Raw genomic sequence first — 23192 nt, 5'->3', positions numbered from 1 at the left:
GGGCCACCAGGACCCAGAGGACACCAGACCTGTTCAGAGGAGCCAAAGGACAAGAGGAGGACAGAGACACATACCCAGAGGAGAGAGGTGCCATGGCTTTCAGGCTGTTCGGATTTCGGATCATTTTATCCAAGGTGTTGACAATCTGCCCAAATTTGGGCCTGTGGTTTCGATCCTTCTGCCAACAGTCAAGCATCAGCTGGTGAAGGGCATTTGGGCAGTCCATGGGTGGTGGCAGTCGGTAGTCCTGCTCGATGGCATTTATCACCTGCAGGAGGAGAAAGAAGCATCAATACAGCTGTGATAAAACCTATTTCATTCATAATGTGCCTTTTCTTGGATCCTGAGGGTGACTGACATGACTGATCCTGCAGCCTGTACTCACCACTGCCTTCCCATCTCACCCCCACCTCACACGGTAACCTCCAGCCCTCAGCAGGTCAAGTGAGGTGTGCTGGGAGGTGACACCAGCCTTGCTCAGCCATCCGGCCTGGCTGGCTGATTGTCATGACCAGCCTCCTGATCTGGGGAAAGGAGTGTCCCTGCTGCCCTGACAGGACGTGTGATCCCACAGCTCCAGGCAGGGGAGTCAGAGGGAAGGGATCGCACTTCCCGACAGGCCACAGCACAACAGCTTGCTGGGAGAACATCCCCATCCAGAGAAGGGGGGAGTTACAGACAGGGAACCTGTCCCTGTGTTTTCCATCCTCCCGTGGTGTTTTCTGCTCCTGACACAAACCAGCTCGTCCAGGTGACGGGGCTGTGCCATGGGCTGGGTGTGCTCAGTCAGCAGAAACCGCTGGATCTTCCTGCAGTGCTGTGCAAGTGCAGAACACCATGGGGAGGACTCAGACCCCAGTCAGCAGAGCCAGGCCCAGGAGAACTTGGCTGCAGTGTGCACAGAAGGGCTGCAGCACAGCTTGCTTAAGCCCCATTGCAGCTCCAGGCTCATCCAAGAAGGCTCTGGTCTCTCCTTACTGCTCCACACAATCCGGGAAAACGTCTGGTCTTGCAGTGTCCAGTGGAACAAGGGCTGGAGGATCTTCTTCAAGGGGAACTCCACCTCCCTGCCACTCTGCAGCCCTCCATCCTCTCCTGGGTGACAAAGGAGGATGGAGCTGCTCCACTTCTTCCAGGAACATCTGTTCCTCCAACAGAGGCATGTGCAGGCAGGGTTCTCCTGCCTCCTTGGCCGTGCACAGCACAGGCACTGAAGGACGAGCAGAAGGAGCCTTGGACACCAGAGATGGGCTCGTGCATGGCAACGGAACCCAGAAGGATGGACAAAAACCAGAACTGAGGACACTGCAGAAAGCAGGAGCAGATCTCGAAATGAGCAACTCTCCGTGGGAATGATGGAAAAGGGGAGGAAGAGTGACAGGACCTCCCTCAGGGATCCCAAGGAAGGACCTCGATGTCTCTGGCTATTCTCACCATGGGATCAAGGCTGCCATGGCTTTGTCCAGCCATGTCTTGCACAATTCCAAGGACAGAGATCTTCCTGGTGGGATTCCCCAGGGCTGTGCCCGCATCCTGCAGAAGGACTAGACATACTTGTGGTGGTGGATATATTGTTGAGCAGGGAGACCACACAGAGAAAATTACTGGGAATGGGAATAGGAGAGAAACAGGGAAGGGCTGGTGGCTGATCCATGCCAAACAACCCAGAGTGTGAGGTGGGGCATCTGGCAGGGTTTGAGATGGCCTGTGGCTCCAGGCAGGGAATGGATTGGGAGGTGCTGCAGTCATGTGTGGCCAAGGTGCTGGGCAGGCTGACCTCAGACACGGGGCTGGCACTGCTGCTGCCAGAAGCTGCCAGATGGAAAAGTCCTTCCCCAGCTCTGCTGCGCTGGCTGGACATGGTGGTGCCCCACAGGGCCTGTGAAGGTCTGACCAGAGGCAACTCGTCTACAAATCACTGATGGGAGGGTGGAGCTGGGGAGGGTTGGTCTCTTCTTCCAGGTAACAAGTGGCAGGACTAGAGTAAACGGCCTCAAGTTGCACCAGGGAAGGTTTAGATTGGATGGTAGGGAACATTTCTTCATGGAAAGTGCTGTCAAGCATTGAAACAGGCTGTGCAAGGAAGTGGCGGAGTCACCATCCCTGGAAGGCTTCAAAAGGTGTGTGGATGTGGCCCCTGGGACATGTTTAGGGTGAACGTGGCAGAGCTGGGTTGATGGTTGGACTCAACGATCTCAGAGCCTTTTCCAGCCTCAATGATTCCATGGCTCCTGATGTGCTTTGTGCAGCTCAGGGATCCTCCCAAGGGGTGCTGAGCCCCAGCCCAGCTCCTGGGGTGTCAGGTCTGCCCAGGACAGCGGCAGGGGAGGCGTAGGTGGGGACCAGCACCACACAAGCGCCAAGCACTCATCTCTGCCCAAGCTGAGCTGTTCCCAGCCAGTCCCGCTGCCATCAGCCGCATCCCAGAGGCAGCCCCAGCCCCAGCTCTCTCCGTGTCCTCTCCCAGCAGCCGCCCCAGGCGCTCACACCCCAGGGTCAGGAGGGTAATCTGCCCTCAATATCCGCCACGCTCCTCCGCAGCAGGACCAGCTGTGCTTAAGTGGTGACAGCTTCTGGGCCGTCGTGTCCCGCGGCAGGGAAAGGGGCAGCAGGGGCTGGGGACAGCGACGCGCAGCGGGAGGTGCCAGGGCACAGGCCCAGCTCTGCCATCCCGGCACAGCGACCGCGGCTGCCGCTGCACCACCGCTGCGCCAGGAGAAACAGCGAGGGAAGAGCTCCAGGAGAAGGACAAGGGAGGGGAAGGTACAGGGACATCTGGTGCAGGACATGCTTGAAACTGAGGTGACAACGAAGGCTTAGCAGGAAGGGAATTGTCCTTGCTGAGAAGGGCAGACCCCTAAGTCCCATCCCTCTGCCTCAAAGAACTGATGGAAACATTTTCCTGGTGTGGCAGGGGCTGGGGCAAGGCTGTGATCAGCCAAAGGTTCTAAGGCATCATCAACCTGCTCCAGGCTTAGGAATTCATGCTCATAAATTTCCCACCAGGCATTAGGGAGGAAACCATCCCACTCTGGAGAAACCTGATGTGGCATGGATGGAGATGTACTGAGATGGAAAAGGTCTGATCTTTCACAGGGACAGGAGGAGGGACAGGAGGCAGGTGGAAGCTTGGCTCTCACTCTCTCCCTCTAAGGCAAGGCCTTAGGAGCCCACAGGATGGTGGAGATGGATGTCTGAAGGCTTCCAAGGGACTGCCCAGAGGCTGCTCTGGGACACACTGGAAGCCAGGCAGATACTGCCGTGAGCAGGTCTGCAAGAGCCAGGACGAGCTTTCTGTGTCCCAAGGGTCCACCCAGGAGCTTGGCGTTACACCCTGAGTGCTCATGAGGGGAGGAAGGGCAGCACTTCTGAGAGACAGTGTTAAAAGAGCCCTTCTGACACACACATGCAGGTGCAGCATCCTCACAGCACTCACTGCCACCAGCCAGGCGGGCTCTGAGCCCCAGGTTCCAGGCCAAGAGGAGCAGGGGGAATAGGAACGGCCTTGCTGTGCTGAGGGCAGGGACTGCAGCCACGGGCCATCCTTGCAGGGAGGCAGGGAAACTGCTGGATCCCGGGGAGCAAGGAGTGCATGTAACTGTTTGACCTGAATTAGAGCAGAGGAATGAAATATTTAAAATTGAACATGTTCTGAAGTACCTCATGATTTTGGTTTCTAGCTGTGTCTAAGTTACTTGGCCTCTTACAGACCCCAGTCCGAGCTTCCCGTGGGAGATTTAATGACCATTTAATGGAAAATGTCCCTGATCATGGCAGGGGGTTGGAAGGAAAGGATCTTTAAAGGTCTCTTCCAACCCAAGCCACTCTGTGGCTTTGTAACAGACTTTCCTGGAGTGCCTGTGATCCCTGCAGATGAAGCTCTGCTCCACGGGCTCTCAGCTCAGGGACATCTCCTTTTCCAGCCACCTGCTCCTTCCCTTTCTCAGCACCTGCCAACACTCCTGGGGTGCTCCCCTTAACCCTGTGCAGTGGGTACTGTGCCATGCCCAACCTCTGCCACAGCAGCACCATGGGGCCAGAACAAATCCCAAAATTATCCCCATTACTGCTTCCAAAGCTGTTGACCTTGGACACCTCTGCCACGACAGAGAAGGCTCTGGACATGCCACAGGCTGGGACAGGCTGTGGCCACGCTTTGGCCTTGCAGTGCTCCCCGTTCCAGTGTTTCTGGCCCTGGTTGAACTCACGTCCTGGTTGGTCATGTCCCAGTAGGGCCGCTCTCCGTACGACATCACCTCCCACATGACTATTCCATAGCTCCACACGTCGCTGGCCGAGGTGAACTTCCGGTACTGAATGGCCTCAGGTGCTGTCCATCGGATTGGGATCTTCCCACCCTGCAAGATAAAAACAGGCCATGGTGACACAGAGAGCAGGAGCAGCTGAAAACCAGCAGTGCCCACAATATCTGCCTGTGATATTCTGGTCAAATCCCAGAAGGAAGGGAGCACAGGACTATCTATCCCTCAGGGTGGATGTGGATTGTCCAGCCACGCTGCAAGCCTTCAAAGCTGATGATTTTCCCCATTTGGTGACCTGTCCCACCACCTGAGGAAGGAGCTTTTCCTGTTGTTCATCTTGAACCTCCCCAGCCATGTTTTTGTTTATCGCCCCTTCTTGTATCATCTGGTGCCCCTGCAAAGAGTTTGGCTCTGTCTCTTCATTACTGCCCCACAGGTCACTTGGACGTGTCCCCTCAGCCTCCTCGTCATCACCTTAACCAAGGCCAGCTCCTTCCCCCTGCCTCCTGCTCCAGTGATCCTCAGCATGGCAAAATGCCCACGGTGCTAAGAGGGTCTCTGGTAGAAAAGGGAATGGCCAGGCATGCAAAAAACCCAAAGTGATCTCCCTCCGTCCTTTTGCTGACACCTGGCTACCTCCAGAGCAGAATAAAGGGAGTGAGAACACGTTCCTCCTCAGCCTTCTACAGCTTCGTCTCTTGGAAGTCAGCAATACACCGTTCCTGGGCTGAGTGCTGGTGTCCCAGTCTGTCTGTGGATATACACCTGATCCAGCAGGTTCTGATCCTTCAGCATGGGATGGGGGTCACTGGCGGGAAATGGGATGGACTGGGTGGGCACTGGGGTCTCTGTCACCCAGCTCTGGAGAAATCAGGACTCTCCACTCCCACTGAGGAGTTAAGCACAGGAGTGGCACACACAAGTGGGGACATAGGGATTGCAAGGCTCTGCTTAAGCCCTTCCTGCCTCCTGATTTTCTACCAGGGACTTTGGACTTGAGCCATTCACTCGAGGGACCTTCTGGAGGGAAAATCTTCCCCCATGCTGAAAAAATAAGCAGAAGTGTCTGTGTTTTGTGGCTGTGAGAAGATTAAAGAACATTATATTTTGTCAATGAACAACTGCCATGTCTTATTAAGGGTCTCCCAGGACTCAGCCCCAGTACATGCCAGAATAATGAAAAAAGATAATGTTCCTTAATCTTCTCACAGCCACAAACCTCAGACAAAATATTATGTTTTCCACAAGAGGGGAAGACGAAGCAACCCACACCAAACAGGATGTCCTCCCCATCAGGCAGACTCTTGACAGAGCTCCTGGCAAGCAGTAGATTTTAAAAATGGCTAAAAAAAAGCCCTAAAGTAGAAATTAGACTTTGGGGGATCCTTGTGGGGTCTCACTTCAGTGAGACCTCCCATCTCTGTCGGGTCTGACCTGGAGCTTCACCACTCTGAAGACTTTCCTAAGGTCCAGCATGAACCTCCCAGGCCAGAGCTTGTGGCTTCTGCCCACCCATGGACACAAGGTCACTGGGAGAATGATGATAAAAACCATTTTGCAGAGGAAGATACTTCTGGTACAGCAGGTGCACATAATCTGTCATTACGGATGATAAACGTCCTGCTACAGTGCCCACAGTTCAAGGAGAATAAATTAGGGATGACGAGTTTATTATTAGAGAGAAAAGCTACAGGCACAAAACCAGGGATAGAGAACAGCAGTAAACACCATGTATTTAGTTAACGAAGGGAAAGTTAATTGGCTGTAAGGAACATGTTGTGAAAAATAAATGTTATTAGTGATCGTAAAAGCCATCGATGGCTGCGTGAGATGGATGAGTTGATGTCTGAAGCTACACAGATGAGAATAAACCCACACATTTTTAGGTGTTTGTTAGGTATTCAGCTACTCATAAAACTCACTAAGAGCTATGCCAGGCATCTCATCGTTGCCAGCTTCAAAAGACCCAGGAGAGGTGACTTCCTACAGGTCATGCCCCAGCTCTATCAGCACTTATTTCCAAGAATTCCTGTCCTGGGCACTGATCCTGATGCACTGTGCAGAGTGATGCTGTGTGGTATGCATGAGGACTCCTGGCTGAGAGCTCACTGAGCAAATCCAAATAATCCTCTGGTCCTGGTGCACCTTCTGCAGCCTGACACGAGCCATGAGTTCTTGGTGGCACTTGTGTCTGTGGCACCGAGGTGTTCCTGGGAGGTTGTTACATGATCACGAAGTCATTTCTAGGAGTCTTTTTCTGGTTAATTTGAATACTCTCCAGAAGATCAGTATCCAGTATCTGGCACCCACCCACACTTCCTACACTTCAGTCTGTCCTTCCTGGGGCTGAGCCAGTGAGACAACATGAGGAAGGACAGCAGGGCAGCACAACTGGACAGTGATGGTAAAAAACCCAGACTTGCTGCCCTGGCACCAAATCTGTCAGGACGGGGTCTCATCCCAAAAGACCCCAGCTGAATCACATGGGGAGGGTGCAGTGCATGATCCCAACCACGGGCTTTTCAGGGACATTCTCATCTGGGACCTTTCCACTGCTGACACTCTAAAAAAGTGCTCCCCACTGTCCAGGGGGAGGTCCCCCCTTTCCCTCTCCCGCTCCTTCCCTCACCCCTGTCCCTCCCTCGCTGGAAAAGCAGCATTACCAGAGCACTGGTGTAGGTGGGGTCAGAGGTGTCGTCCTCCAGGAAGCGGGAGAGGCCGAAGTCGGACACCTTGCACACCAGGTTGCTGTTGACCAGGATGTTGCGGGCGGCCAGGTCCCGGTGCACGTAGTTCATGTCCGCCAGGTACTTCATGCCCGCGGCGATGCCCCGCAGCATCCCCACCAGCTGGATCACCGTGAACTGCCCGTCATTTTGCTGAGGGACACAGGGACAGAGTGACAGGAGCCTCTTTCCACACCCGTGGCAGGATATGCCATGAGTATGTTCCCTCCCAGGGAGGGTGGGGAGCGCAGAGCTCACAGGGGCTGGGAGTCACCTCACACATCCCGAGGGCACCACTACGGCAGCTGCTGTCACCCCAAAATGCACCCACCCTGCACAGGAGAGCTCAGAAGGGACAATCTGTTCCTATTGACCAGGTTACTTCCCTTCGACAAAGTCAATTATCCCCTTCAAACCCAGAACCAGAAATATTTAGGCAGAGCGGCTGGAGGTGGAGTCCTGCTGGGTTAAAGCTGTGTCAGACTGTCCCTCTGTGTCCACGGCTCAGCCTGGATGTGCACCTGTGGGCAGGTAGGCACAGCCTCTCGCTAGGATGGGTGGACAGGCATGTAAGAGATGACAGCCCTGGTGCTGCCATCCCCACCTGTGCTCTGAAACACAGACCTCTGCACTGTGCAGCAGCTGCCCCAGTGGCAGGGCATGCCGGGCAGGGAAGGCCTCTGGGAAGGGCACCTTCCAAAATCCCCTCTGTGCTAGCACAGCCTCTGGAGCTGCACACTCCCAGATCTCGTACCCGCAGGAAGGAGTCCAGGGAGCCATTCTCCATGAACTCAGTGATGATCATGACTGGAGAGCTTTTCGTGACCACACCCTCCAGGTGGATGACGTTGGGGTGGTCGAACTGCCCCATGATGCTGGCCTCACTCAGGAAGTCGCGCCTCTGCTTCTCCGTGTAGCCAGACTTGAGGGTCTTGATGGCCACAAAGATCTCTCTTTTGCCAGGAAGCTTGAGATGCCCACTGCACACCTCGCCAAACTCCCCTGTGAATGCAAGGTAGGGCCCGTCAGCCTCCCCCACCTCTGCCGTGCCCTGAGGGACCCCCGGTCCCAGCTGTGCCTGCCCTGCCCATCCCTGATCCGTGTTCCCTCCCCTCTGCACCCCTCCAGCCGCACTCATCCGTGCGGAGCACTGCACATGCCATTATGTGCACATGGGAGCTGATGGTTCTGCTTCTCCCGCACTGGACACCCCTGCTCCTTCTAATCCAGCCTGGGGCTTAGTGAGATCTTAGTGACATCAGTTTCCCCAGTGCAGGTAAGGCTAAATCCTCCCAAATCCTGGCACCACGAAGGAGCCTGTGCTGCTGAGGGCCAGCCAGCTGTTCCCAGGTCACCTACCTGCCCCAATCACCTGCTCGATTTTGACACAAGAGATATCGATTTCTTTTGCAAATTCCCTGACAGCCTCATTGGGATCTTCGTAGGTGAAAGGATCGATATAAATCTTCATCCCTGGAGTCACTGCGTAAAGGTGAGGGAGAGAGTCAGACAGATGGATGCAACTGGAATGGTTGGCACCAAGGAAAAGAGAAACCTGTTTGAGTGACAGTCTTTTCACCTCAGCAAGTTGCATAGTCAAGGTATGAAGCAGACAGAGAGAAACAGTCTGAGAAAGAATCTGTTTCACAGGATGGTTAAAGCTGGATTTCATGAACATTGGCCCACAAGTCATTGTTGGGGCAGTGGAGAGCTACATCGTGAACCTGGACTACAAACTGCAGACAGACTCCTCCATGGGGGATCTGTGACCCTTCCAGGAGCTGTGCAAGCAGGAGGGACAGTCCAGTCTGCCCTGTTCTCCTGACTGGTACCCGGGCCCAAGGCTGGGCTCCCTCTTGGGAGCCCCAAGACAAGTAGTGGGGCACACCAGGAAAATCACAAAGGGCAGGTTCCTCTTGTGAGGCAGAACAGGGGCCGCATGGGAAAGGCAGTGGCCATGGACCTGGTGAGGCTGGACTGCTGCTGCCACATCCCAGCCACCTGCACTGTGGGACAGCTCTTACCTGTGCTGTCCCCTTTCTATACTCACTTTGTGGCCCCTGGCTTACTCCAAAATGGGCTGTTTGGAGAGCAGAGATCACAGCTCCCTACATGAGGAGCCCCACACAGCACCAGGCTACGACTGCCAGCTCCAGGATGCTGGCTGGATTCAGGGGTTCTGCAGTGCTCACAGGCTCCCTGGGCCTTGGCAATTCACTGCAGTGTCTGCACAGCAATCACTGCTGGGGGCTGAGCAGGGACTGAGCCCGGGCATGGGGTGCTGGGTGCGGAAGGGGCTCAGAGGCACCCCAGGCTGTACCAGCTCTGCTGCATCCCACGGCACCAGGCCTGTTCCGAGTGGTGCAGGCACAGTGATTAAACCCACCCCAGCCTGGAGCTGTCATGTCCCACACCAGGCCTGGGAGAACGTGTGAATGTGTGTTTGCAGCCCAGACTGACAAACAACCCAGAGCTGCATTTACATAATGTCTCCTGAAAAGTGTCATTTTCCTGGTAAGTGATCTCGAGGCAGCCAGCACAGGCTGCTGGGGCACAGGGCTGCAGCTCTGCCTTTTGGGACATGCTTCCCAGGTAAAAGCAGGAGCAACAGTGAGTCCTGAGTGGAAACACTACTGGTGTTTCCCATGCTCTGAGCAGGGCCTGGATTTGTACAGGAACAAGGTATTAAAAGGGTGGAAATCCTGAAGCTGCAAGTAGAACATGAGGAAAATCACAATTGAGATTGGAATAAAGCAGGATTAGAGTGACAGGGGGAGAAAGGAACTTCAGGGACATGCAGGCAGGGGTTAATCATAGAACCATGGAATGGTTTGGGTTGAAAGGAGTCTTAAATGACCTCATCTCATTCCACCCCTGCCATGGGCAGGGACACCTGCCACTATCCCACGGTTCTCCAAGCCCCGTCCAACCTGGCCTTGGATGCTTCCAGGGATGGAACATGCACTGGGGTGATGCCATGAAGACTTTTTGCCTTTTCTTTTATACCCCTGTTATACCTTTTTACAACTTCTTTTTGCCTACATTCTCGGGCTTGTTTGTTCAGCTGGGAGACTCAACATTTTAGAAGCTTCGTAGCCAGGGATCAGTGTGCCCCAGACCCCAAGGTCCTCTCCAGAACACATTCTGTAAACTAAGATAGAACCATCCAGGGGAAGGTTCCTTGGGGAGGGGGGGCTCACTTGAGCCTCTCATTGGGGAATCTGTGATAGATGTGCTAATTAGTAGCACCTATAATGTTATACCAGATCTTTTGGGGGTGGGCATTGCGGGGTGCATTTTGGTGCATATGACCTGGATGTGTGCACCTAAGGATCCTTAAAATAAATACCAAAGTAAAATCCCTTTTCCCTTCTAACCGTGTTTGACTCTTGATTTTAAGAACAGGAAAAGGCATCAGGGTGAGGCAGGGTGTGCAGTGAGGCTGAGCAGGAATGCCGGATGTGAGGGAGTGCCTTGCACAGGGATGCTGGAAGAGGGAGGCTGCAAGAGAGGGCATGTTAGGTATTGTATTATATACCTATATATAGCTATATCTCATATCTTCTGGGAATCTGGGAGCACTGGGATGAGCTCTAGCAAAGGTGTGTGGGTTCCTGCAGGAGGACAGCACTCTGCAGGACAGGGATAGGTCAGGGAAGGGGTCTCACTGCTGCCCAGGAGATGGGCAAAGCTCAGGAGCTGGAGGAGCAAGACAAGGTGTGGTGGCAGAGGCTGCAGCACAGAAGAGGGTGACGCTTCAGGGGGTGTTGGTTGTCACAGAGGTCTGGAGGACGTGCCCAGGGGCTGGCACCTGACAGCGTGCAGGGCTGAGAGCAGCGCAGGGACCAGGGGCTGGGGGGATCCGGAGCTGCCCTGCCCACACACATGCACACCCTGCCCGGACCCTCCCTGCAAGCCCTGAGTGAACAGGAGCACGAACCGAGCAGCGGGCGGCCCCCCGGGGCCGGGGGGGGGCCCCCGGTACGTACTGTGGCCACTGGTGTAGTGCTGCAGCTTGTCCGTGTACTCCGAGTCGGCCCGCTCGAAGCCCCGTCTTCTGGAAGGGAAGGGAGACCTGAGCACAGCATGGGCCCCTCGGGGCTGAGGCTGCGCTGCACGGACACCTCTGTCCCCTCACCGTGTTCCCCCACCTCCCCTGTCCCCAGTGCCCGGCCCTGCCCGGCCCTGGCTGTGTCTCAGCCTGCCCTACCTGCTGCACACAATGCCGATGACCACGACGGCGATGAGGAACACCAGCCCTGCCGCCGAGGAGCCGATGATGAGCGGCAGCTTCTCCTGCACGCTGGTCTGGTACTCGGCTGGCACATGGGGACAAGGGAACAGGTTACTGTGGCACGGGATGGGCCATCATGCACGAGGTCATCACAGGCAGAGGATGGCCCTGAGCACGGGCCACGTTTGCTTCCTGGCATGGCTTTGGTCTGGGACAGTCAGGACCCCCTCTGGTTGGGGGATGTGTCCCAGAAGGAAGGTTGGATGGAGCTATTCCTTCTGGGAGAAAAGTTTAGTCCTGTGGATGCGTGCTGTGCCTTGTTCTTGGCCCCAGGGCCAGAAAACTGGCTTGGCCTGTTTTATTTAGCAGCACAAATTTAGAAAATTAAGACATGGCTCTGTGTTTGTCATCAGCAGCTGTGCAGGTAGAAAACACAAATTTTGCTTCCTCTATATCCAGCTGAGCAGACACATCCCCACAGCACAAACGCTGGGCAGAAACTGGGGCATTCCCTGCATGGACCAAGCACCCAGGCCTCTCTCCGGGTCCTGAATGCGATTTGTCATCACACCCTTGAAGGGACTGACAGCAAGGGGACCAGCACTGCTGCACGTCCATCTCCACGTCTCTCTAGATCCTGAGCCACCTTGACAGAGGCAGCTGCAGACTCACCTTCAGTCATGGTCTGGAAATACATCTTCCCACTGTAGCGGCCGTACCCGGCCACGGTGCGCGCCCGCACCTGGAACACATAGATGGTGCCAGCCTTGAGGTTCTGCACTGCCACTGTGTTGGTGGGGCTCTTCACTGTGGTCGAGTTCAACTCGCTCAGATCCTGCCGAGAAAACACAGATCTGTCATCAGAAAAATCAGTCCAGAATCAGGCGCTGCACTTCTGGAAAGAGGAAGGGCAGGAGACCAGGGTGGAGAGACCACCAAGGTCTGAACAAACAGGTCTTTCCTCCTGGCAGGGAGACACAGACTCAGGGATGTGAGGGTGGATATCCCTGGGCTATTCACCACCTCTCAGGAAAGGCTCTAAAGAAGGCAGCAGCTAGAAAACCCACATTGCTTCTCTAAGCCTTGAGGTCAATGGAGATGGGAACTTCCCTCTTCTGTGCCTTCTGTTAGCACTGTCCTCCTCCCCCACCCCTCCTGCTGTGCCTTATCCAGCCTCAGCACACTCCATTTGCTCTTCCCCATCTCCCATCTCCCTTTGCCAAGAGGTAAAGCCCACCTGAACACTGGGTTTTGGACCTCAGGAGAAGTTCTGCTCCCACCCCACTGCCCAGGGCCTCCTTCTCCAGGGGCCACGGCCAAGTTTCCAAGGCTGAAGACCCCAAGAGCATATTTCAAAGCGATAATAAGACTATTTCCAAACTTTTGTTCTGCCCCCTGTCTGCAGTTTTGTAGCTGAGGACTGGAGCAGTCACACACTGGTGCAGATGGCATTGCACTTGTGTAGGTGATGGATCCATCGCTGCCCTTAGGAACTGTGCCCTTAACCCTGGCACTGGGGGACAGGCAAGGTCTCCTCATATAAGAGAACAGGCAGTCCCTGTCTCCCAGGGACATGAAGTCAACAGAGGAGGATGACACAGGGTCCTGAGTGTGGCCAGAGAAAGGTGGCCGGGAGCCTGGCTGCCATGAAGTCCTGAAAGTCAGGGCAAAACAGCAATGTCAACAGCACAATGCTTCTGGGAAACAGAGAGCTCTCGGGAAAGCCCAGCTGTCAGCAAGTGCCCGAGAAAAGGAGGTGCAGGCAGAGATTTTGGAATCCAGTGCCTGTAGTGACACTGAAGGTGCTCATCCCTCCTGGCTGCTCCTTGGGTCTGGCAGGTCAGGCTGCCCTGGCAGATCACCAGATGGAACAGAGGAGCAGCAGCTCAAAATCTGAGCTGGCAAGTTCCCAGTGAGTCCCTGAGATCTGCTGACTTCGAGTCACTGCACCCTCAGTGAGGAGGGGCCACCTCGTGAGACTCTGGCAGGGACTGGCAGAAAGTGAGACATGAGGTTTGGGGAACCCCGTAAGTGTGACTGAGGGTGTTACCAAGGGACTGACCTTTGTCCCAGCTCTGAAATGACAAGGGTGGCATGGAGACATTTCTGCTCTTCCCATGGGAACAGTGGTCAGAGTGAAACTCCCAGGAAAGAGAAAGCACCTACTTCTCCTCACCAACTTCTGCAGTGGGGTGCTGATGGACAGAGGGTAACGAAGGGGCAATCGGGCAGAAGGAAGGTCCCACAGAATCACAGAAACATTAAGGTTAGAAAAGTCCTTCAAAACCATCAAGCCCAACCTTTGACCGATCCCCACCTTGTCCCCAGCCCAGAGCATTGAGTGCCATGTCCAGCCATTTCTTGAACACCTCCAGGGATGGGGACTCCAAACCTCCCTGGGCACCCTTTCCACAAAGAAATTATTCCTGCTGTCCAACCTGAGACTCCCCTGGCACAGCTTGAGGCTATGTCCTCGTCCTGTTGCTTTTTTCCTGCAAGAAGAGACTGACACCCACCTGGCTGCACCCTCCTGTCAGGGATCTTGTGGTCATAGAACCATGGAACAGTTTCAGTTGGAAGGGGACCTTAAAGCTCACCCAGTTCCACCCCCTGCCATGGGCAGGGACACCTTCCACTAGACCAACTTGGCCTTGGACACTTCCAGGGATGAGGCAGCCAGAGCTGCTCTGGGCACCCTCTGCCAGGGCCTCCCCACACCATCCAACCTGGCCTTCAACAGAGTTAATTTCTTGCCTCAAGCCGTTGGTTGAGCAGTGCTCTGCTGTGGATGGCGGTAAAAGAGGGGCCTGGCAGGAATGTGTTTCTTCCAGTGTGTGGCCCAATCCAAGGGGTGGAAATGCTGATGGCAAATCCTTCTGCAGGGAGTGCAGGGGAGCTCTGCATTACATGTAGGGGCATGGAGGAATGGGACAAGGGGGAATGGCTTTAGACTGAAAGAGAGTAGGGTTAGATGGGATATCGGGAAGGAATTGCTCCCTGTGAGGGTGGGCAGACCCTGGCACAGGGTGCCCAGAGCAGCTGTGGCTGCCCCTGGATCCCTGGCAGTGCCCAAGGCCAGGCTGGATGGGGCTTGGAGCAGCTGGGACAGTGGAAGGTATCCCTGCCCATGGCAGGGGGTGGAATGAGATGGGCTTTGAGGTCCCTTCCAGCCCAACCATCCTACGATTCCATGAAACACCTGGAAGACCTCCACTACTAACAGTGTTCAGGAACACTTTTCTCTTCTAAAAGCTACAATATCTGTTTTATGCATCTGGACCTGGTGCTGAAGGTTCCTGGTTATCACTGGGGTCTCTGGTAATGAGACTGATGACAGTGAAAAGCTCAAGTTCAGAGACACACAGACCAAGGAAAGCGGAGCACACAGCAAACTCATGGCCTTGTTTGTCTGATCAGGCCTCAGCACTCCCTTGGACCTTTCCCAGGCAGGCCAGGAGAGAAACAGGTCAGGAAATGTTTACACTTTTAGAGCTCAAGGGCTCGCATGAACCCTCCCAGGCCCTTGGAGGGCACTAACAACACAGTTGTTTTAAAATAATTTGTCCAACTCTTTTGGAGAACCTCATCCCTGCTCCTGGAGGACTTTAAATGGAATGTAATGGCCAAGCCTACAAGGTGGTTGACAGCCTGGGAAATTGATGTCTGCCTGGCTGAGGAAGGTGTGCTTGTGAGGTGCTCTCCTTTAATCCCAGACCACAAGGAAAAAGCATTTACACCTCCCCACCCTCCCTTATCGAACCTGTTCCTTCTCCTTGGCATCACCTCTCCAGAACCCGCACATTCACCTCAAACACTTCTCCCCTTTCACCTCCTGGGCTCCTCCAGCAGGCCCAGTGCATCCCAGGTGGTTTAAAGCCCAAGTCCAATCAGAGGTTTGTGGTGTTTGGGGCTTTTTTCCCCTGCTGATTTTGGTTTGAGTTTGGAAATCCTGATTCAAAACAACACAAGGGTTTGATTTTGAGTCCTCATCTGGTTCCCCTTCCCACGGGTCAAACTGAAGCTGAAACCAAAGTCCAATCCACAAAGAAAGAGTCACTTGAAACATGGGGAGGCTGTGAGAGACCCAAAGGATTTACAAAAATTGCTTCTAAAAAGTCGCATTTAAAAAAAAAAGACCTAAAAGTAAAAAAGCCAAGGAAAAAATGCCAACCGAGTGAATTTGGCAGAGCTCCTGTGAGCCTGCACAGTGGCATCTGCCATGGCCCTGGGGGCAAACACAGCAGGGCACAGCCACGCCAGGGCCGGCTGCCAAACCATCACACAGCTGCACTTCGGGATGCCCACGTGGGGGAGCAGGCTCCTGCCAGCCACGCTGGGGCTGCATCTGGGGGATCCACAGCACCTGGGCTCTCAGAGGGATCCACCACTTGTGGGGGCAGCTCAAGAACACTTGTGCTCCCAGCCAGGTACCCCAACAAGCGGGACAAGGGGAAATGGCCTCAAGTTGGGCAAAGGGAAGTGCAAGCTCGATGAAAGGAAACATTTCTTCATTAAAAGGGTTGTCAGGGATTGGCACCGGCTGCCCAGGGCAGTGGTGGAGCCCCCAGCCCTGGAAGTGTTCAAAAATGAGATGTTGCACTTGGCAGTGTGGCTTGGTGGGCATCGGGCTGTTGGGTGAAGGTTGGACTGACTGACCTTGGAGGGCTTTTCCAACCTTCATTATTCTCTGAATATTTTCTGAGTGTTTGAATGCCTCTCCCAAACCAGCTGAGTCCTGGACAGTGCCCAATGCCTGCGAGGCCCAGGGCAGGGACTGGCAGTGCAGGTGGGCTATCCCAGGGCTCCCTGGCAGGGTTCCCTCTCCATCTCCTTGAACTCACAGCTTTCTCGGGACAGAGCCCCCTCCAAGGATTGGGGCAGCACCAGGTGGAGGGGCAGCCCCACCTCAGGACAGGCAGCAGCTTTGGCTCCAGGCTCAGGGATTCTGGTGTCCAACACTGCAGGACAGCGTCCAAAACATCCGAGAATCATGGAATCCCAGGATGGTTTGGGTTGGAAGGGACCTTAAAGACCATCTTGTTCCAACCCCCTGACATGGGCAGGGATGTCCCCTGACCCAGCCCAGGAGCAGCACCTCCATCATCCTTGGTCCAAGCCCTGGGGACACCCTGTCCTGGGGCTGTGGGCTCTGGCCAGAAGCTCCTGGGCACCAGGAAGGCTCTGCTTCCACCTCCACTTCCACATCCACCTTCACAGGTCACCTCTCCCCCACCCTCCATCCCCCAGTCAGCCCATGCCCCTTCTCCATCCAGCACTGGCTGGAGACATCAAAGGGCTCCTTTGCCTCCTAAAATCTTGCACTGGTGACCAAACTGGGCTGGATGTCTTAGAACAATGACCAAATGGGTGACTTTGAGCATCATCAAACCCAATTATTTTGCATAAAGAGGAGAGCTAATTACTCTTTGCAGTGCTTGACACTGCAGTGAGTCTCCAGTTCCCACACTCCGGGATGAGTTTGGCAACTTTGGATAAAAACTGCTACGCCCTTTCTAAATGAAGACAAGAGACTTTTTAATAAAACAAATGTTGGCAGGTGCCTCTTGGAAGTGAAAAAAAAGCACGTTAAGGCGAGGGCTGCAGAGAGCAGCCATGTCAGGCAGTGTTTGTGCAACAATCTGCGTGGATTTGCTCCAACTCCATGTGGAAGAAATGCATAATGTTGCCCTTGTACAGGCACTTTTAATGGCATCTAAGAATAGCAGTGTTATAAATAATCTGGGAAAGGGAAACAAAAATACACCTTTGTTTCAGGTATTGTGAACAGCTCTTTTCTGTCAACGCTGAAATAAATTCTTCTTTTTTTTTTCATTTAATTTATGTCTTTATATAGAAGAGAATGTATTCAAAATGAAGAGCCAAGGTGCTTCTTATACACAATGTGTATGCTGCTGTTCTTCATTTGAGCTGTTTTCATGAAAATAAAATATAATTCTCTACTGGGGAAAAAAAAAAGTCCACCAGAAACAATGTAAGCAGCTCCAGAGATCTTTGCTGAGCATTCAGAAGCACATGGGACAGTTTGTAATGAAATATTTGGAAGGAAATCACCTCTGCACAGACTGGCAGTGGAGTGAGAACGCACCTGGCACGTGTCACACACCACATCCAACTGCTGGATTGATGGGAAGCAGGGGAAGAGCAGGCATAGCCAAAGCCCTGCATTTTGGGATTGCTCCCAGGGACCCAGTAAATGGCTTTTCATTGCAAAACTCAGCATCGCAGTGGCTGGACTAGCCTGGGACTCAGCTGTGCCCAGCAGCCAGAGCAGGATCCAGTGTCCTGCGCACATACAAACATTGGGGTTGGGAGAGAGAGAGCTGGGCCTTCTCCAAACCAAGAACCAGCAAAGAAAAAGGTTCCAGGCGGTTCAAATGACTCTGCCCCTCTGCTCAGCTCTGGTGAGATGCCCCTGCAGAGCTGCCCCCAGCCCTGGGGTCCCAGCACAGGAAGGACGTGGAGCTGCTGGAGAGAGTCCAGAGGAGGCCACGGAGCTGCTCCAAGGGCGGGAGCCCCTCTGCTCTGGAGCCAGGCTGGGAGAGCTGGGGGTGCTCACCTGCACAAGAGAAGGCTCCAGGGAGAGCTCAGAGCCCCTTGCAGGGCCTAAAGGGGCTCCAGGAGAGCTGGAGAAGGACTGGGGACAAGGCATGGAGGGACAGGACACAGGGAATGGCTTCCCACTGCCAGAGGGCACGGCTGGATGGGATATCGGGAAGGAATTGTTCCCTGTGAGGGTGGGCAGGCCCTGGCACAGGGTGCCCAGAGCAGCTGTGGCTGCCCCTGGATCCCTGGCAGTGTTCAAGGCCAGGCTGAACAGGGATTGGAGCAGCCTGGCACAGTGGAAGGTGTCCCTGCCATGGCAGGGGTGGGACTGGATGAGCTTTAAGGTGCCTTCCAACCCAAACCATTCTGGGATGATTCCATGGTTCTCCGAAATACCAGGACAGGGAGCACCTCAGCCGAGCTCTGCCCTCTGTGCCAGGCTCAGTGCTCCATGAACAGCACTGCCTGAGAGTGGGGCCACTTGTCCCCACCATCAGGGGCGTGCTGTGCCCTAACTCTGACAACGGGACAGGCAGATGTGGCTGCCTGCAAAGACTGGCCACCAACAGCAGCACCATTTTTCAGACAAAACTTCCCTTTATTTACAGCCTCCCCCAGAAAACAGAGGAGAGGGAAGAAAGAAAGAGGGTGAGAGACTAAGATAAAGTAAGAGGAGGAGAATGAACTCCCTGAGATGTTCTGCCTCTACATCGAGGGTCCCCAGGGAAAGGACCCCTCTGGCTTCCCAGGTCTGTCTTGTTATCTACTCATCCATCTTGCCACGTATTCTGGGATCATTTCCAAGGGTCAAAATAAATGGCTGTGATTTATGCAATATAGGTCAGGACCTATTTAACAGCTTACAAAGGAGCCCCCCCTCCTCCCCATTCTCCCTCTGGCTCTTGGTGATGAGAAAATAGGTCACAGGCAGGCAGTGGGGGGGGATTAATCATTTCTTCCGGCAACTGCTGGGAAAAATATTTTCAGTTCCATTTAATCATAAAGCTTTTTAATTAGTTAGTTTGCAGTTTATAATGTATAGTTTATAAGCTCTTGTGCAAGGGGGCAGATTCCTGGAAGGAGAAGTCTCCTGCTCCCCATCTCCCCTGGGCTGCACGGATGAAGTTCAGCCGGGCAGGGCCTGGCAGGTCCTGGGACCAACATTCACGTGGTCCTCAGGTCTCTGAGCAGCCACTGGTGGGATGGACACCCTGGCACAGTCCAGACTGAAATCCAGCTGCTTGCCTGGACAGGGAGGTTATGGAAGGAGCAGGTTCCTCAGGGATGAAAGCCAGAGCTGTGGGACCCCATCACACTGACTCCATGGCGCAGTGTGGGCCCTCCACGGGAGCATGGGACACCTTCTCCCTGTACATCAGGATGCTAAAGAGATGCCAAACTCACCTTTGGTGTAAATGCACCCAGGGACAGCACTTCATAAATTTCCAAGACTGGACACCCACTGCGTGTGCTCCAGCCTGGGACTGGATGTTCCCTGTCTTTCCCATTTCCTACTGATGCCCCAATACATGAAAAGGAAAAATTAGACCCTGGTCCTTGGCTATCTGGCTCTCCCTGCAATGGGTCCACTTGCCACCAGTGCTGTGGAGGTGGCAGGAGAAGCTCCTGAATGACCAGTGGATTTTCTGTACTTGGGCCACTGGAACCATCACTGGACCCCGAAGGGCTGACAGCCACTGTCATCCATGTGACCAAATGCAGCAAGAGAAGTCTCCTACTGACCAACCAACCACTGTGTGCCCTTAAGTGAAGCTCTGCACCCCCTCCTCTCCCCAAAACCTGGGGGTGACCCCTGTCAAGGTCCCTCAGTACCTTCTCGTAATACTGCAGCTCATAGTCCAGGATGACTCCGTTGGGCTGGTCGGGCTGGGACCAGGACAGGGTGATGCTGTCCACAGTGCGGCTCACCTGGTGCATGATGGACACAGCAGAAGGGGCTGGAAGAGAGAGAAAGAGGGGGACAGTCAGACACCTGCAAAGGTAGGGCCCTCACCCTGGCAGGAGGTGGGCAGGTGGGTTATTGCTGTTTGAGGCTTCAGAATTCATTTCCTGCACTGAGAGGGCTGTCCAGGGGTCAGGAGATCCTGGATTTTGCTGTTTGTAGAAAGCAGTTAGGGGAGGAAAAAAAATGGTTCTACTGAATTGGTAGTTAGAAAACACATAGGACAGTGTCTCAAGCAGGAAAATGGGCAATTCCAAGGCAAAAGCAGCCCAAGATTGGAGCAATCACAGCATTGTTCCAGTGGAAAAAGGCCCACCAGCCCTGTACCATGCACCCCTCCCTGCCTGCCGAGCGGAAATCGGAGGGGTTTGTGCTTTTCCGTTCGCACAGAGCAGCTTCCCAAGGCTCGGGCAGGCTGGGGCTGCAAGTTGCACATGCCAATCACGGGAGGTGCATCCAGCAGCCTGAGCAGGCAACGCAAAGCTGACCTGACACGCTGACAATGGAGAGCCACCCGCCCGCCGGCCCCCGCACACAGCACGGGTCCCACCGAGCACAAAGGGCCCTGCCAGGCCCGCAGACAGCCCGGGCAGCTGCCACGGCCGCGGCCGGACACTCGGCCAGGTGGGCACCGCGCGGGCCTGGCCGTGCCACGCCGTGGGAAAGCCGCCCAGGGACCTGTGCTGACAAGGCCGTGGGGCAGGGAGCGGGGCAGGGAGCGGGGCAGGGAGTGCCACCGCCCTGGGAAAGCGCGGCCGCCTCTGTCCCGCCGTGCTGGGGAGCGGGGCAGCGGAGCTGCCTTCAGTCCTGCGGCATGAGGAAGCGCATGGGAGCCTGCGGCTTCCTCCGGAGGGGCAGCTCTCATCTCTGCTCTGTGACCAGGACAGGATCCAGGGAACGGCTGGAGCTGTGTCAGGGGGGTTTAGGTTGGATATCAAGGAAAGGTTCTTCCCCCAGAGGGTGCTGGGCACTGCCCAGGCTCCCCAGGGAATGGGCACGGCCCCGAGGCTGCCAGAGCTCCAGGAGCGTTTGGACAGCGCTGCCAGGGATGCCCAGGGTGGGGTTGTTGGGGTGTCTGTGCAGGGTCAGGAGCTGGGCTGGATGATCCTGTGGGTCCCTTCCAAGCTGGGATATTCTCTGATTCTAGGTGCTGACAGCAGAGCAGCCAACACCCACCCACCCTTGCTGCAGGGCTGACGCCCACGGGTGCCAGCACTGCCTCCTCTCTCCACATCCCAGACTGGTGAGACGAGCGCGTGTCCGTGCCTTCCCCGTGCCCAGCCTGCTGCTGGCACTGCCAGCACATCCACGTCAGTGCGGGGCCATCCCAGGCCTCCCCCAGCCCAGCCCAGCCCTGGAGAGCGCGAGCTGCAGCCGAGCGTTAGCCCTGGCACGTCTGCCAGCACAGGCTCACCACTGCAGCAGCTTCAGGGCACAGCAGAAGCCTCAGGGGTGGGAGAGGACTGGAGAGTGGTAGCATGAAAGCTCCCCCATCACTTGCATGCCAGGCCAAATGGATGCAGAGACATTTGCACTCAGATGGGCTTTTCCCAAGTCCAACCCTTGCAATATTTCATGGAAGAACAACTCCTCTGACAGCTCTGGGAAACAGCCTGGAGGAGCAGCACCCAAAGGAAGGCACCTCTCACCCAGCTCCAGGCTGGCTCGCCTTGGCATCAGGGGCAGTGACAGGAGCTGTGCCAGCTGGGATGGCAGTGGCAGGACCATAGTGCTTGGACAAGCATGGCCCCAGCATGTTCCTGCACATCACAATGAATTACCACTGAGCAACTCCTCTCCAACACACCAACAAAAGCCATTTTTCTGATCCACCATCTGCCTCTTCACGGCTGCTTTTCTGACTCAGAGCACTGCAGCTCCCAGGATGTTCAATGTCTGGGTGCCAAGGGGCTGGGTTTGGGTAGTGCAAGATCTGCCACCACACTGCTGCACCATTTCCCTTCACCTGCCTGGGTTTCTCCACTCCTGAAGGAAGGTGTGATGTGGATTAGCCTCAGCAGTGTTGTAGTTTTGTCCAGGAGAACAAAACTAGAAGGACAGCAGAGAGCTTCCATCCCTGGCAGTGTCCCAGGCCAGGCTGGACAGGGTTTGGAGCAGCCTGGTCTGGTGGAAGGTGTCCGTGCCCAGATCTTTAAGGGCCTTTCCAACCCCAGCCATTCCATGATTCTAACAGATCCTGAGGCCAGTCCTTCCATCCACTTCTGCTTAAGCCAAGCCCCATTACCCGACAGCCTGAAACCCTCAGTGTCACCTCAGCCCTCCTCTTGCTCCGTGGCACCGCTCCCCTCCTGCCTTGACATCCCAGTCCCACTGCTTCAGGCCACATATTTCCAAACTCCTGGGAATAGTTTCTCACGCTGGCGTGAAGACAAAACACAGGTAACACTTCTGGAGCCTGTCAGCTCTTGCCAGAGCTCGCTGCTTCCTTGTCGACACAGATTCCGTAGGACATCTGCGATTTTCAAGACAAACATCTCTGTCTCTGGAGACAAGCCTGAGGAGGAAGATGTGACCGTGCTGTGGATGCCCTGAGGCAGGGATGGCACTGGACTGAGCAGAGCACAGAGCCCGTGATGTCTCTGCCACCTGCTCTGGGAACTGATCCCACACTCACACACTGGGCTGTTCCAGGGCAGGGGCCACGTACAGCCAGAGCTGCCCCACCACGACTCCGGGATGTGGCAACATCCCCTGATTTAGGCACAGGTTCAGTGGCCTGGCAGCTGGAGAAGCTCCTCAGCTTCAGGTTCCTCCTGGTAGGAGTGAGGTCTCTAGGATGTTGTTCTTCCAGTCCCATGCACTGACCCCAGCCTGGGAGTACAGGACTTCTCCAAGGCAGCTCCTGTGGGAGCTGTACAAGACAACAGCTACAGCAAGACGTGGGTGACTCATTGCTGCTGGTACCTGGTGAACCTGCCCTTGTCTGGCTCAGCAAAAGACCCACATGGATGAGGTGGGGCTCATCTAACGAGCTTAATGAGGCAAATGTGCTGCAGGTGAGATGAATGACTACAGCAACCTCAGCACTTTTCCTACACCTGGGGCAAGGGGTGGCTCTGGAAGAGCAGGAACCTCCCCACGGCATGGCCTCAGTCACTGCTCCTCTTATCACAAACACCAGGGGACTGCACAGGAACAAAATCACAGCAAGGCCTAGGTCAGAAGTGACCTCTGGATGTTTCTGGTCCCACAGGCTGGCAGAGTAATTTCAAAATCAGATCATTTTGCTCAGGACTGTGTCCAGATGAGACCTAATGAATCTGATCCCCGTGGATGGAGATCCTACGGGCTCTCTGAGCAGCAGCCCCCAGCTGCCTTGCTCTTGTGGGGAAGAAACTTTCCCTCACATTCCACTGGAATTTTGCTGGTTGTGTCTTGTGGACGTTTCCACCATTTTCTCCCTCGATGCCCCTCAGCCTCCT

The 23192-nt window shown here is 55.0% G+C and overlaps 1 protein-coding gene across 1 annotated transcript in view; it reads right to left on the bottom strand.

Annotated features, from left to right (window-relative positions):
• The window catches only part of EPHB2 (EPH receptor B2), a 128649-nt gene that overhangs the window by 5516 nt on the left and 99941 nt on the right, over positions 1–23192 (bottom strand). Inside the window, 10 exon segments of the mRNA XM_042015833.1 lie at positions 75–268; positions 4209–4358; positions 6926–7141; positions 7743–7990; positions 8348–8470; positions 10929–10965; positions 10967–11045; positions 11199–11307; positions 11895–12057; positions 19620–19744. Of these exon segments, the coding sequence (XP_041871767.1) occupies positions 75–268; positions 4209–4358; positions 6926–7141; positions 7743–7990; positions 8348–8470; positions 10929–10965; positions 10967–11045; positions 11199–11307; positions 11895–12057; positions 19620–19744 (1444 nt within the window).

This window comes from Corvus kubaryi, unplaced genomic scaffold, assembly GCF_017639235.1.
Source record: "Corvus kubaryi isolate FWS band 111438036 unplaced genomic scaffold, C.kubaryi_AGA036_p1.0 split3-37344, whole genome shotgun sequence".
In the NCBI taxonomy this organism is placed as follows: Eukaryota; Metazoa; Chordata; class Aves; order Passeriformes; family Corvidae; genus Corvus; species Corvus kubaryi.
The sequence above is the reverse complement of the archived record's forward strand: the minus strand, read 5'-3'. Positions and strand labels throughout refer to the sequence as shown.